The sequence below is a fragment of the Impatiens glandulifera genome, chromosome 1 (genome assembly GCF_907164915.1).
Source record: "Impatiens glandulifera chromosome 1, dImpGla2.1, whole genome shotgun sequence".
Taxonomy (NCBI): Eukaryota; Viridiplantae; Streptophyta; class Magnoliopsida; order Ericales; family Balsaminaceae; genus Impatiens; species Impatiens glandulifera.
Window position 1 is genome coordinate 86629324 of NC_061862.1, and position 15763 is coordinate 86645086.

Consider the following 15763-nt stretch of genomic DNA (forward strand, 5'->3'; position numbering starts at 1 on the left):
ATCCTCACGATTTTACGAATTTGTAAATCACCAAATTTTTCGATTTTAAGTAATTCTCAGTTTGACTATGATTCAAGTCAGTTACAACTAGCATGGTTAATCTGATGGTAAGATTTGTTTGGCAAAATTAATATGCAATTCAGATTTTTTAGGTCCAACCTACTTCAATCCTTAGAGGATCTGTATGCAAAAATAAATAAATAAGAGTATGAGTAAGCCTTAGAGTTGAGCATTGACATGATTACAATCATCAAAGTGTTAGTTGACATTACAAGAAGATTAGACAATTCTTATTTGTGTATTTAAGTACTTGAGAATTTATATATATATATGTATTCACCAAATAATTCATAGTGATGCACTCAACAACAAAAGGAAAATTGGTTCAATGGAAAAAGTATTAATCAAATCCAAGTAGTAACTGCTGCTGCTAAGAATAATACAATCAACTCTCTTCTCCTTTCTTCCTTCCTTCTTCCTTCTGGACACAGACAAAACACTCATCATTCTAACACTGTCTTTTCATCATCAAAAAAATTGGATTCGAACCAACTTCAATTGACTGACTCGATTGACTGAGGTTTAAGACAAACAAAATCTTCTTCTGATTCAAACACTTCCCCCCTTCTGTTTCACAGTGATTTTATCGCCAAGGCTGAGAGCAATTCCCTGAGTCTTACTCCTAATCCTGATGTACCCACTCAGTTTCCCTTCCGCTTGTTTTTCTATGCTCACATTCACCAATGCATCCTCCCCAAATATACTCTTCGCGTACAGATTAGCTGCAAGGTAACCGCAATCCCCTTCTAGTGCCGACCTGTATGCGTGTATGTATAAGGGTAATGGCTTAATCAAATTTTGTCACTATAGTGGTAAAATAGTATCAAACCAACTTTTAGGAGATTACCAATCAACCCAAAAAAGAAATCATTATGGACAAAATTATAGGAGATTTATCTTGGGTGATTGATTAACAACAAAAACATGAAATAATTAAGGAAACCCTAATGTTGAAACCAAGGTTTCATGTTGCATAGTTATGGGGATAAGGAAAAATAGAAAGCTATCTTTTCACAGTTTTAGAGGGTTTCCTAATGAATTTTATTAAGGACACTTGATTTTCAGTTTTATCATACACTAAACAACTCAGTAAAACAATCCTAATGGACCAAATTATTGGAGATTCATCTTGGGTGATTGGAATAATAATGAAGGAAACCTGTTGAAAGCAAGATTTTGTATTGCTTAGATATGGGGGCAAAGAAAAAAAAATAGAAACCCATCTTTTGACGGTTCAAGAAGGGTTTCTTATGAATTTTGATGACTTACAATGGTGTGAGGCATTTCATGTTGGTAGATTTTATGATGTGGTTCATAAATTCTTTCTCATCTTGAATGACAGTGTTCACTGCAACCTGGAAAAGAAACTCCTTTTGTGTAAGCCAAAGCATGTCAATAGGTGTACATAAAACAAAAACTAAGATTCAAAAACAAAGGTGGAAAAGCAATACTCATAATTGGGACAGCCAACTCCAAGAGAAGCAGATAAGATTCGACGACTCCAAAAATTTTCAAAACATTTGAAGCTAAAAATCCCAAGGTCATAATAAAGCAGGTACCATCACAGAGAGTTATCATACTATCAACTTTGAGTAAAGCTCAATTTCATGCTTATTGAAGTTTCCATCCCTCTTATCAATCATCAGCACTTAGAATACCATCAATGGGATGAACAAGAAAATAAATGGGCAAAGAACTGAATGTTGCCTCACATACAGGAGATGTTAAAGAATAGGAAACAAGTTCACATAGGCCCCATTGTGAATATTTTTTTGTTGCTATATGTAGATCTGAGTCCATACACAAATATATTTGAAAACTAAACTTAGTCAGAGAAAGATTCACAAATTTATACGTTGTTTCTCAATTGGGTACAGATTCAGATTGCCAACACTTTCTGTATCTAGATCTCAATCTGGATCATAATGAGATACCCACACACAAAAAATAATGTTTCCAAAGAATTTATTTATGAATGGTTTCTCATCTGGATTCGGAATCAAATCCAGAAACAAAAAGTATTTCCAAATGGGCATGAGACTTATGGAAGAAGTCCAGAGTACCTTGTTTTCCCATTCAAACTCAGCCCACATAGTCCTGAATGCCACATCAGCACATGTTGCAGGAGAAATGTAGTCCATTATGTCAATGTGAATGTCATTTAGGACAACAACATTGCGCTCAAGTACATTTGAGGTCTCGTAAACGATGTTCCCAAAGATAACTCCTGTTTCAGTTGACGAGACTTTGATGTTGGCTCTGATATTTTTGATTGATTCAGGTGCTAGTGTGTAGTTTTGTGGGCGTTCCACAAGTTTAAGATCCCCCATGGTAGCTAGCTCCAAACAAAGGTTCTGGAGTGTTGACTTTGTACGGTTGATGACAGTTACATCAAGAACAATGTCATAATGATGCACTGTCACATATGCTTCAGCATAAACAGGGTCACTGAATCCTGTGAGTTGAAGGATACGGTTAAGTTTATTTGCATCCTCATTGTCCTTCATGAACTCTCCAGTGGCACGCTTTAAGTCGTCTTGTACCTCATCTTCGAGCTCAAGCTGGCTCATACCCTGAAAACACACTGATTTTGGTAAGCCTACTATAAATTAAAATGGTAAAAATCTTTTAAATGGAAGATTAACCCAAGGAATAACAACAAAGTCAAATGAACAAGAGTATGTCTTCTGCTAAGCACAAATCTACAAGTAAAACATCCAAATCTAATTGGAGCATATGAGAATAATAACTAGTAATATTATGGATAACAAATATTGTCGATTTCATGCCCATTTAGAAACACTTTATGTTTCTAGAACTGATAAGAAGACGAGAAACCGCCAATAAATTTATGAATATTTGTCAGACTATGTTTTGTTTCCAAACGTGATCTCATCTGGATCCACATCATCATATGAATAAAATATAAGAACTGAAGTTAGGGAATGCTATGAAATAAAGAGATTTTGTGATTAGAACAAACACAATTTAACTTCAGAAGAAGATAAATAAGCCATCCAAACCTTTCTGCTCTTCAAGTGGTAGAAATCAATAAGGTCATCTGGCTGAGCATTTAACACCTGGGCTTTTGCTTTAATTTCCTCTGTTTCACGGAATTGCTTGTCTGCCAACATTTTCACGAAACTCTGTCGGCAAGATTGTAGCCATATTTTTCTCACCTCATCACCAGTGTTGCAAAGTAATCTGATGCACAGGATAATCCTATCATAAGAGTCATTATCAATTGCATGTGCGAGGGCGGAAGATTTTCCTAGTTGAAGCATCGCAGCCATGATTAATACAGCCTGACTAGATGCCTTGTTCACTTCAGCTTTTGATGATTGAACCTCTTCCAGCCTCAATACAAGTTTTGTTAAAGTGCATGCCACAACTGCACCAAGGAAGAAATCACCCCCCAGAAGAAGGGATCTTAAGTTTCCCATGGAGGAAGAAAGTGAACCTTGAACTAGGGTTGGAGGTGACATAGCAGTTTCCAAAGCAGCACTCTGAGTGGCATAAGTTCCATCTGCAAGGACAGCTGGCCTCCTTGAAGAAACGGTCGCAAGGGCTGGTTGTTGAACATTCTTTGAGTGGTGGTGCTGATCCTGGCCCTCCCCTTCTTCTGAAGCAGTATAGAAAGGAAGTTCTCCAAGGTGTTGTTTAATAATTGATAATCCACTCTCAACTTCAGAGAGTGAAAGACAGTATTCACCTATTATCCAAAGAGCACAAGAACATACGCGTGCAGCACGAATCTGATAGAAAGTGTCCAGAAGCCTGGTTATGATCGAGACTCTCAATTTTGGGTTTGTTTCGATTATCTCACGAACAAACACAATAACATCAAGTGCCGAGGCTACATTTGTGTCACCCAAGAAGTCCATGAGAAGATGAACGACAGTGCTGGCAACCTCTGGAAATTTGATGGCACATGAATGAATAGCTTGAACAAGCATCTGCCTATATTCACCGTTTTTCTCAAGTTCTCCACTTTGGGTCTTGACAACTTCTTTCTTTAGCATTAGAACAACTTCATCAATGTTCCTAGTAGTTATCAGTTCAAGGGCAATGTCAATGGTTTTCCTACGGATATCAAGATTTGGACTTGAAAGTGCCCTAAGAACATCCATGATCATCTCCACCATAATTTCCCTATGTGAAGATTTAAGTTCATTAAGCCTGTCGAGCACAATGAGTTTCACATTGTTGTCACTTTGTGAGAGCAGAAGCTGGCAATAAGTATTGGCAGCTGCCCTGATAGCAGTAGGAGCGGATGAGAGAGAAACAAGAGTTCCTGCACATTCATAGATTACCGCAGCTGATGGGGCATTGAGCAGGGATATGATGATCTTGATGTACTTTCCCTTCTCCCCCCTTTTTGCCCTACAAACTTTTCGAATCAACTCCAACACCACCATCTGCAATTGTTCACCCCAGTCAATAATTCTATCAATGTGGGTAAAAAGGTAGTTGACAGCCTTATCCTGAGCGCAGGTGAATAGCATAAGGAAGGCATTCCTCTTGGCTGCCGAATCTTGTTCAGTTGCAAGCACTTTCTCAATCAAATCTGGGGCATTATCCATCATCTGCTCCCCTTGAGGAAGCTTATAGATTGACATCACTGCAAGAATAGCATTTCTTCTAACAAATGGATTGCGATGCTCTAGGTTGGATAATACAGTGGGGATCAAGGGTTCTATAACTTCAGTCTCTTTCAACCGACAGAGAAACCTAAGGGTGACTCCCCGGATATACTCATTAGCGTGGTTTAGATTGTTCAACAAAGTTTGGCAGATCAAAATCATTTCGTGGAGCACTTTTCCTTTCGAATCAGTTTTCTCGATGATCTCGAAATACAAAAGCAACAGCTTCTGAATTGTGTGATCTTCGGAGGGCAAGACATACCTGATTATAGTGATGAATAACTGAGGGATGGTTTCACCATTCAGAAGAAGCATAATTGCTTTCTTAAGAGCTTCCACTTTAGCTTGAACATCATTTCCTTCTAAGGCTTCCTTGATCTCATTGGCGAGCGCTGGCGTACCCTTGTCAAAATGTACGAGCAGCGTGCACGATTTCTCCATCTTTCAGAACTTTCAGTCCCTCCCAAGTAAAAAAACTGGATCTGCAAATTCAGAAGAAAAATAAACACACGTCTTCGTTGAGAAACAACATATAAGATAAGAATGTGACTCTCTGCAATCAGATCTGAGTATCAAAGAAAATCCATCATGAAGAACGAAAATGTGATCTGTCTGAAGAGAGACTTATAAAATATCACAGAAGAAAGAACTAAGATTGATCTTGGAGATTTTCCAATTACAAGTTGGAGGAGAATCAAGTGATATACCTCTCAATTTAGCTTCCGACCGGAGAAACAACAAACTGATCCCCAGAGAGAGAAAGAGAGAGAGGCACTGGTTGCGCACAGCCGAGACAAATAATAAAGAGACAGTATTCAAATATTACTTTGATCTTATATAAAAATTGAAATATATTTCCTAATCTTTAAACTAGATGAGTTCAACCATCAAACTTTCATTCTTTAACTAGTCTATTCCTTATGTTAAGTTCAACTATTATATATTTAATTATTTTTATTAGTGTTCGGAACGGAATTATGGACGGGACACAAATATTGTCCCGATCAACTACATGTCAAACAAAAAAACACCATCATCAACACAATTCAGATAAAAAATGTTATCATCTTTGAGTGTTAATGTGTCTTTAGAAACAAAGTAAAGAATCACAATGAAGTCATTGTCGGTTTTGGCTGGAAGGTTGGAGCTATAAAGCTTACCGCCCTTTTGTAAGAAAAGATGATCGTTATTAGAGAACCCTTGAACCTTAATGCTCGCTTTTAATAGGCGAAGGGAGTCTGACTTACACAAAACTGGTGTGAAGCGAAGGAATTGGATTTCACCTATGATCAGTGAACAACCTTTACTTTTATTATGGTTTTGTTGAAAGTGAATTTATAAGTAGCTTCGCCTTTCTCTACTGCCCAACTCACATATGAAGGAGGTGCCATGAAGATCTGGGAGTGTGAGTTGGTGGATCGTTAACACTTCAATCAATGTTGTTATGGTGTAATTATTCAACTATTATATTCTGATAAACGAAGATTCATCCATTGCGACTTTACAAATGTACCTATCTATATACATAATTTATCTCAAATTAAGCTTCAATTTTAATAGTTTATCTACAATGATGTTAAAAAAAATCTTAATAGAACAAACCTCAATATGAGAGTCTCCTACAATATTATCCTTCATCGCCTCATTAACTTATTAAACCCTAAATCTTAAATCATAAATCTTCTCATAAAAACATTTCTTATAACTTTTTTTTTCGTTTTTTACTACATATGTGGTGCTCTAAAAAAAGTTGTCGCAATGATAGTAGTGAGACATGATCTATTAATGAAATATTTTATTTTTACAAAGGTAAAGAATAATAGGAAAGTTTTATACTTTTGCTAATTAATATTGTTTCATAAATTTATGTATATAAATCGATTGGGTCATTGATTCACCATCAACACATCTTTTTACTCTCTACTATCTTTTTTAAGCCACAACTTCATCTTCGTGTGTGACCGATCTTTGACTAAGGTACATTTAATCTTCCGCATAAGATCTTAACATGGTATCAGAGTGAAATGCGATCAAGGCTAAGAGAAAAACAACTCATTCGACTTTATGGATTTGCTCGACGAATCATAAACCTAAATTCAACGACGAAGGTGAATCATCAAACGATTCGATTTAAGAATATCCAAGAACGATGATCAAGAAACTATGGATGATTACAAGATGTTCAAAGAATGATTCAAATTGTGAATAAGAAGAAAAAACAATTTTTGGAGAAATCAAGAAAGTTTCCTAACTATGACTAATATTTATCGTTTTCTTTCAACTTGAGTATGAACACAAATATTTTTAATCAATACAACACAAATGAGGCTATTATAGATTTGGAGCTAGTAACTATAGTCTTTAATTACAGATTTTATTTTGAATTTGTGCATATTGTCAAAAATATTATTGTTATGCTAATTATTGACAACATAAAAAAGTTGTTTTTATACAAAATCTACATTTATAATACATTTGTTTTTTAACTCTTAAAGAAGGCATCTATATAAAATAAAACATATGGTTTAAATGTGATTCTAAAATCAAAAGTTTGTAAATTAAACAATAGTCTAAAATTAAATAAATTTTCATGTTTACTATTATCAAATTAAAAAATTGAGTTTTAAAAAGAATAATTGAATATGATCTTTGTTTAGATATTAGACATTATGATCAAACTATTATTGCATTATTTATCTATGTATATAATATCGAGCATATTTCAATAAAATAAAATAAAAAAAATTAATTGATTCTAAATCAAAATCAAAAACCTTGGAATTAAAAAAAAAAGTTAATCTCAAAATTGAACATGATGTCGATGGTATTCATGTGAAAAAAAATATTAGTATGGATATTTATAAGATTCATTGATACTAAATCAAAATCAGAGACTTTGGAATTGCAAAATTCGCTCTTGGTCTCAAAATTGAAAATGATGGCAATGATATTCATGTAATAAAAAAATACTAATATGGGTAACTTATAAGATTCATTGATTCTAAATCAAAATCAAAGATATTGGAGTTATAAAAAAAATCTTGATCTCGAAATTGCAAATGATATCAATGGTATTTATCGATGATATTGACCTAATGGACTTTGTAAATCTACTGAAACACTAATGATTATGGGTAATAAACGATATACAATTGCAAAGTTTTAGTTATGAATCCATTATTAGGGCATCAAACTGCAAGAAAATTTGCAGAAAAATATTTATGAACTCATGGTTAGGGTATCAAATTGTATAAAATAATTACATAAATTTATTTATCGACCCATTGTTATGGTCTAACTAAATGAAAAATTACTGAAATATATCAATAAACCGAGTTAGTTGAGGAAACTTATTAAATGATGATTATATCTAAACTATTCAAGCATAATATTGCATATGTTGCACAACAATAATCTCAATTAACGAATGAACCATATATAACTTATTGGGAACTGCACTCCATATTGTGAGAACCACTCAATAACTAATTAATTTCAAGATTTATCGATTATTTTTTAGATAAAAGTTGTTGTCAAACAAATAGTTATTTGAAAATCTAACTCAATCCGAACAAAATTAACATGATTTTTTAGCGATTAACAACATATGATAGAAAATAAAACGCGGTTAGACTGATCATCTGTATCTACATGGAGGTGATTCAATTGTTCTCACATCAAGTTAGTATTTGGCTTGGTCTCGGTCTACTATTGAAGATGAAGACATGGTTCATCGATGGTTTTACAAGATTTTTGAGGATCTTTTAAAGCAAACGCTTTAGAGGATGGTTGATTTAACAATAAGGACTTGGATAATGAACATAGTCGACAAAAGTAATAAGGTTCACTTTTAGAGCAATTTAACTTCACAAAAACTATGAGATGATATCAACGCTCGTTATGAAGGTAATAACAACCCAACACAATATCAATATAGGAAGAATATCTACATTATACAAGACTTAGATGATTCCTTTGAAAACATCCATGATTTGATTATGGTGATGGTGATGGTGATGGATCCTTTACTAACATTTTACAAAACATTCAACGTTGAGCAATATTTAATAATGTTCATTGGGAATTTAAGTGAATGAAACTTCAAAAAGACGAGAAATTCAAATAATTACACATTGTAGAATATTTAGAGAGAGGAAAATGCAGAGAATTTTATTGCTTGTGTTCTTTACATAAAAGGTCTAGTGTTTAAATAATAAACATTACATTTACAAGAAAAGAAATCGATTAAATAATAAAATCATGTAATTGATTTGACAATCAACGATCAATTAGCAAATCAATTAGTCTAATTGATTGATTTGCTATTGACTTTCTCAATATTTCATTCGCAGTCAATTAGCAACTCAATTAATCTAGTTGATTGATTTTCTAATTGAGAGATAATTCTACACTCCCCTTCAAGTTGGGTAGTAGATATTGAACATGCCCAACTTGTCACATAGTTCCTTAAAATTCGGTTTGGGAAGAGCTTTGGTGTGTATGTCAGCCACCTGATTGCGAGATGTAACATAGAGAGGTGCAATAGAGCCTTTATTTACATTCTCTGAAATAAAGTGACGATCAATTTCAATGTGTTTGGTCCTATCACGATGAACCGGATTCTTTGCAATACTAATTGCAGCTTGGTTGTCACGCAATCTTAACTCTTCAAGGATGCGGCGTATCCAAATTCTTTCACAAATTCCGAGAGCAAGAGAATGATACTCAGCTTCGGCACTACTCCGAGCAACCACATATTGTTTCTTGCTTCTCCATGTGACGAGGTTGCCCCATACAAATGAACAATATCCAGAGGTGGATTTTCTGTCGGTAATATCCCTGGCCCAATCGGCATCGGTGAACACACGAATTGACTTGTCCTCCTTACGTGTGAATAGAAGGCCTTTTCCTAGAGAACCTTTTAAGTACCTCAAAATTATGAAAATTGCGTTCATATGATCTTTGGAAGGGCGATTCATGAATTGGCTAACAACGCTCACTCCGAAGCCAATGTCGGGACGAGTGTGAGATAAGTACAGGAGTCACCCCACGAGTCGCTGGTATCTACCTTTGTCGGTTGAAGTATCATCGTTGTTATTTCCAAGTTTGTGGATCGAGTCCATGGGGGTGTCAGCAGACTTACATCCAAGCATGCCAGTTTCCTTTGAAAGGTCTATGGTGTATTTCCTTTGGGATAAGAAGATCCCCTTCTTTGATCGGGCAAGTTCCATTCCTAGGAAAAACTTGAGGGGTCCGAGATCTTTGGTGTCAAATCAGCTACCTATGAACTCTTTCAAATTTTGAATCTCTTTTTATCGTCCCCGATTATGATTTTGTCATCAACTTAGACAATGGGGATTGTGATCTTTTTATTCAGAGCAATTTTGACAAACATAGTGTGGTGGGCTTGGCATTGAGAGAAGCCATTCTCGATGATGGAGATTGAGAATTTTTCGAACCATGCCCTTGGTGATTGTTTGAGACCATATAGAGATTTGTGGAGGTGACACACTTCGTTAGGTAAAACATTAATACCAAAAGGCACTTTCATGTAAACTTCTTCTTCAAGGTCTCCATTTAGGAAGGCATTTTTTACGTCGAGTTAGTGTAGGTCCCAATCTTTGTTAGCTGCTAAATATGAAATATTCGGATGGTGTTGAGTTTTGCAACAGGCGCAAAAGTTTCGAAGTAATCTATCCCATATGATTGAAAAAATCCTTTAGTGACTAAACGAGCTTTGTACCTTTTAATCGATCCGTCTGAGTTATGTTTTGTTTTGAAGATCCATTTACATTCGATGGGTTTCTTTTCCTTTGGAAGCTCACAGAAGGACCATGTATGATTTTTTATAAGTGCGTCAATTTCTTCATTAACGACACGTTTCCATTTTGGTTGTTCGAAGGCTTCATGAATGGATGTAGGTATTTTCACGTTGTCGTGGTCGGCAATCTTGGCCCGATATGACTCCGATAGACATTTGTATGAAACAAATTTTGAGATCGGGTGATTTTTGCATGACCTAAAACCTTTCTTGAGAGTAATGGGTAAGTCAATAGGAGGAATATCATGATTAATTGTCGTACTTGAAATTTCTGTTGGACTTAGGCCCGAGGAGGATTCATGGACTGGTACAAGTTGTGTTTTTCGTCGAACATAGACTTTTAGCTCTTTTTCCAAAGGAGGTGGATGTGAGATTGGTGAATAAGCGGTTGTGGGTTCGGATGTAACTTCGAGAGGTGGATGTGAGGTTGGTGAAGAAGTGGTTGTGGGTTCGGATGTGACTTCGATTGGAGATGATATTTTAGGTATTGATACGGGTACATGTATGAATGTATTAGAGATAATATCTTCGAGAGGACCATCATGTTGAGGATTATTGAGTTTCTCCCCCTCAACATGGTGGTAGAAGGGTTGATCTTCAAAGAATGAGACATCCATAGAGTAAAAAGTTTTTTTAGAGCGATGACAATAACATTTGTACCCTTTCTAATTTGGTGAGTATCCTAAAAAAATACATTTCGTGGCTCGAGGGTCGAATTTGTGCCGATTGTGGTTATGAATGTGGACAAAGGAGGTGCATCCAAAAACCTTTGCGGGAGTGTATTTGGATGCGATTTTGGAATCGAGAAAGATTTTTAAGAGAGTTTCAATTGGACTTTGGAATTGGAGAATGCGTGATGGCATACGGTTGATAAGGTATGCAACGGTGGATATTGCATCGCCCCCGATATATTTTGGGAGCATTTGAGTCTACTAGAAGGGATCGAGTTACCTCGAGCAGATGACGGTTTTTCTTTCAGCGACTCTATTTTGTTGGGGAGTATCAACACAAGAGCTTAAATGGATGATGCCTTTTGATTTTAAGAAGTCGCCGAGATTGGAAGAGAAGAATTCGTGTCCGTTATCGGTTTTGAAAGCTTGAATTGTGGCTTTGAATTGATTATGGATTAAGATGAAGAATTCTTTGAAGATTTGACAAACTTCAGATTTTTCCTTCATGAAAAAAAGCTAAGTAAGACGAGTGTGGTCGTCGATAAAAGTCACAAACCATCGTTTACCATTTAAAGAGTTAGTGCGAGAGGGTCCCCACACATAGCTGTGAAATAATGAAAATGGTTTAGAAGGTTTGTATGCAATGTTTGGATAAGAAGATCGAGTGTGTTTTGCAAATTGACAACTTTCACAATGAAAAGAACTAGCGACTTCATTAATAAATAATTTCGGAAAAAGTTTTGCCAAATACAAAAAACTAGGATGTCCTAGTCTACGATGCCACAACACTATCTCAGCACGTTTATTTGAAAGGGAAGTTATATAACATGAGAAATTTTCCTTAGATAGACTAGGTTGCAGAATGTAGAGCCCTGAACACAACTTAGCATTGTCAATCGTCCTCCCCAATTCCGTATCCGAATTTCACAGCCATTCAGATAGAATTTAGTAAAACATTTTAAATTATGACAAATCTTTCTAATTGACAATAGATTGCACTCAAGATTTTGAACATAAACAACATTTTTTGAACAAATGGTAGGCGTTAAGAAAGCCGATCCAATTCCTATAACTCTTGTGGACGCGCCGTTAGCCACGCGAACAGTGAGCAGATGATTTTGAGTACAAAAATCATGTAGTAGAGATAGGTTCCCTGTCATGTGCTCCGAAGCCCCTGAATCAACAATCCAATATTTAGAGTTAGATATACATAGGTGAGCGTTAAACGCTTTGGGACAGTCAGAGTTGATTCTGCCGAAGGCATTTGCGGTAGTAGAACTGTTATCGTTGTTTCCAGAGTGCAGCAACCCGGGATTAGCGACGAGGATTTGACGAAGAACATCCAATTTTACGTTGGTCGAGGGGGCAGCCGTAGCAAAGGAGGGTTGCTAGGTAGCAGAGTGAGCGATAACACTGGGAAGCGATTGCGATTGAGTGGCGGCGACTGAACGTTCATGCCTTAGTTTCCAATCGACGCGTTTTCTGAAGATTATCCAACAATTGTCTTTGGTGTGACCAATTTTTTTTGCAATGGTCGCACAATGGTTTACCACCACGATGAGAATTGGGGACGGATTGTTTGGTAAAGAGGGCTGTAGGTCCAGATTCGACAGTTGCCATGTGATCCGGTATGCCAACCGACATCATGAGATGGAGTCTTTCTTCTTCGTGATAAGTTTCAACAAATGCATCTTTAACCGATGGTAGTGGCTTCCTTGAAATAATAAGTGACAGAACACCATCAAGATTGTTATTTAAACCAGATAGAAATTTAAAACACCTCTTTTGAGCGGAGTGTTTACGGTAGATATTAGCATCGATTGGGTTCGTCCAAGGAAGCGATTTGGCCGCGTTGATTTCTTGCCAATAGATGCATAGCGCGGTATAATATTTAGTTACCGTAAAAGTCACTTGTTTAAAATTGAGAATGTTGAGTTCAATCTTAAAGAGGCGAGATGTATTGTTGTTTTGAGAGTATGTTTCCTTAACGGTGTCCCAAATGTCCAAATGTCTTTTGCGATTTCATAACCGTTGACATAGATTTTAGTCATCTCAGGAGTCATGGAGTTAACAAGATAGGACATGACAAGGCCATTGTTGGTGTCCCATGCTTCATAAGTGGGATCACCGGATTTGGGAGCGACGATGGCTCTGGTAAGAAATGATAATTTTCCTCTACCTCGATTGTTCATTTTGACAGAGCTTGCCCATTCGAGGTAGTTGTCGCCGTTAAATCTAAAGACGGAGATTGGAGAATAATCCACAAAAGGGAGGGGTGGATGAGGAAGAATTTTGGCCAACCATGATAGGAGATAGCCGATAGAGAAAAAAATGAATCTTTTTAGAGCTCAATAATGCTCTGATACCATGTAGAATATTTAGAGAGAGGAAATTGTAGAGAATTTTATTGTTTGTGTTCTTTACATAAAATGTCTAGTGTTTAAATAATAAGCATTACATTTACAAGAAAGGAAATCAATTAAATAAAAAAATCATGTAATTGATTTGACAATCAAGGACCAATTAGCAAATCAATTAGTCTAATTGATTGATTTGCTATTGACTTTCTCAACATTCCATTCTCAGTCAATTAGCAACTCAATTAGTCTAGTTGATTGATTTTCTAATTGAGAGATAATTCTACACACACAAATAAATAAGAATGTAGTATGTGGACATTGCAAGATAAAAAAACACAATAAAGATTAATGTTTCAGAATTTTATGCTATCCGGAGTGGTGGAATAATCCTAAGAAAAGAACATATCAGTTTATACAATAAATACTCCATTTTTAGATGATGAAAACACACCAATGGAGATAATCAAATAATAATATAAAAAATTTAAAAGCTTCTCAAAAGAATTATGGACGAGAGAAACAAAATCTCTAAAAAATTATATGGAACAGGAACTTCAAAGGAATGAATAAGAACTTCAAATCCAATAATTTTCTAAAGCTTGTGATTTTTCAGTATTTGACATCTCCGATCTAAATCATTTCTTCAAAATGTCCATTTTGAGGGGATAAGGGGATATTGAGACATGATCTATTTAGGAAATAATTTATTTGAACAATTGTATAGAATATTATGAAAGTTTTATAATTTTGCTAATTAATGTTGCTTCCTAAATTTATGTATATAAATAGATTGAGTTATTAATATCAATCAACACATCAATAATAACATAAATCGTATCTTCACTTCTTGCTTTTTATTATTTTTTTTAAGCCTCAAAGTACGTTTAATCTTTCGCATAAGATCTTAACATATATCATAGTAAAATAAAGAGTTGATAATTGTGGAATAATATTCTCTTTCGGACCATTACTGCCTATAAAAAAATCCAACTTGAAGCTATATCATTCCTCACTAACCTCAAACAATTTGTCAAACTACACAACATGATAGAGAACCAACAACCCATTGAATTTTCGTTGAACAGAACCATAAAATCATCATACTAGTCTTGGGTCACAATTTCCAATCCAAGTCACCCCACCTCCTAGTAATAACCTAAGAAATACACAAATTGATATCGAATAAATGTTAAAGCTCCAAAAATTCAAAAACGCACCTAGAGAGAGAAATTTTCTCTGGAGATTTTTTTCTCACATCGGGCACGACCGGCACATCAACGCCGCCGGAGCTTTTGACGTCGGAATGATCTCAAATTTCTCCAGCAGGTGCGTCTCTTTCTCCTCTACAATCTAACCGAAGGAATTTCAATTTGAACGGAGGAATCGGGAGAAATCACGATTATAGTTTCTAGATCGGATATTTAGGTCGTTTTCGGCACGATCGGCACAATCGGCACGATCGGCACATTCGGCACGATCGGCACGAACAACACAAACGACACAGATTCTCGCCGCGACCGCGCTTCTATATAAGAAGTCGACCGCCATCCTCCAGCACCTTCGATTGGTTGTCGTGCGCCCTCTGGAACGTGTTTTGTTGTGCAAGGAACGGTCGCGGTCATCTTCTCTTACCGTTGACCGGAGCATTTCGTCAAACCCCCTGTAGAGACTTGACGTCGAATCGGCGTAGGTCGTCCTCCTCTTCTCAATTTTCGTTTACAGGTTAGTTCGGACCTCGGTCGGGACATCAAACTACACCGCGAGGCGCGGGTAGGTCTCCATTAAACTTCTTTCTCGTCGTTTAAATCAAGTGTTCGGTCTGGAGGAAGCTTTCGTATCTACAGACCGTTCCAAAATTGCTTAAACCCTTTCCTTTTTGAGCAATTATTTTCAAGCCCCTGTTCCGGAGCGATTGGTTTTCCAATCGTGTTGTTTGCGCCCACCATTTGCTGCAGAATTCCAACCTTTGTGGCTCCTTTGAAGATTAGACAGTTTGCGCTTGATCTTTCCAATGACTGGTACGCGCCCGTCCAGTGTAGTTACTCGGGCAAGGGGCTTCCTTCAAGTCCACCCTGATGATCCTAAGAAGGTGCTGAAGGGGCCGTCGATAAGCAGCAAGGCTAGGTCTGATAGACGAACTCGCAGGTGTCTTAACAATCCCAAGAAGCAGAAGCCAGAAATCATGGATGAAGTCCTAAACAACGGAGA

General features: G+C 36.3%; 1 protein-coding gene across 2 annotated transcripts; it reads right to left on the reverse strand.

The window, feature by feature from the left end:
- Positions 1 to 262: 262 nt before the first annotated feature.
- Positions 263 to 5496, reverse strand: LOC124919178 (coatomer subunit beta-1-like). Of its 2 annotated transcripts, XM_047459347.1 has the most exons (5): positions 5411 to 5496; positions 3084 to 5185; positions 2124 to 2633; positions 1330 to 1415; positions 263 to 817 (listed from the first exon to the last, which is right to left on the reverse strand). In XM_047459347.1, exons 2-5 carry the CDS (start codon positions 5142 to 5144, stop codon positions 610 to 612), a joined length of 2865 nt encoding a protein of 954 aa, XP_047315303.1. In that variant the 5' UTR covers positions 5145 to 5185; positions 5411 to 5496; the 3' UTR covers positions 263 to 609. The 2 variants fall into 2 exon arrangements, with proteins under 2 accessions (XP_047315303.1, XP_047315302.1); XM_047459346.1 differs by lacking the exon at positions 5411 to 5496 and having other exon boundaries at positions 3084 to 5300.
- Between the last annotated feature and the right edge of the window lie 10267 nt (positions 5497 to 15763).

Excerpts from the sequence above, each read along its gene's own strand:
- LOC124919178 (XM_047459347.1), bottom strand. The coding sequence starts at position 5,144 with ATGGAGAAATCGTGCACGCTGCTCGTACATTTTGACAAGGGTACGCCA. Across the intron at positions 1,416-2,123 it reads AGTTTGAATGGGAAAACAAG|GTTGCAGTGAACACTGTCAT; the intron begins GTACTCTGGACT and ends TTTCTTTTCCAG. Across the intron at positions 818-1,329 it reads ATGAAATGCCTCACACCATT|GTCGGCACTAGAAGGGGATT; the intron begins GTAAGTCATCAA and ends ACACGCATACAG.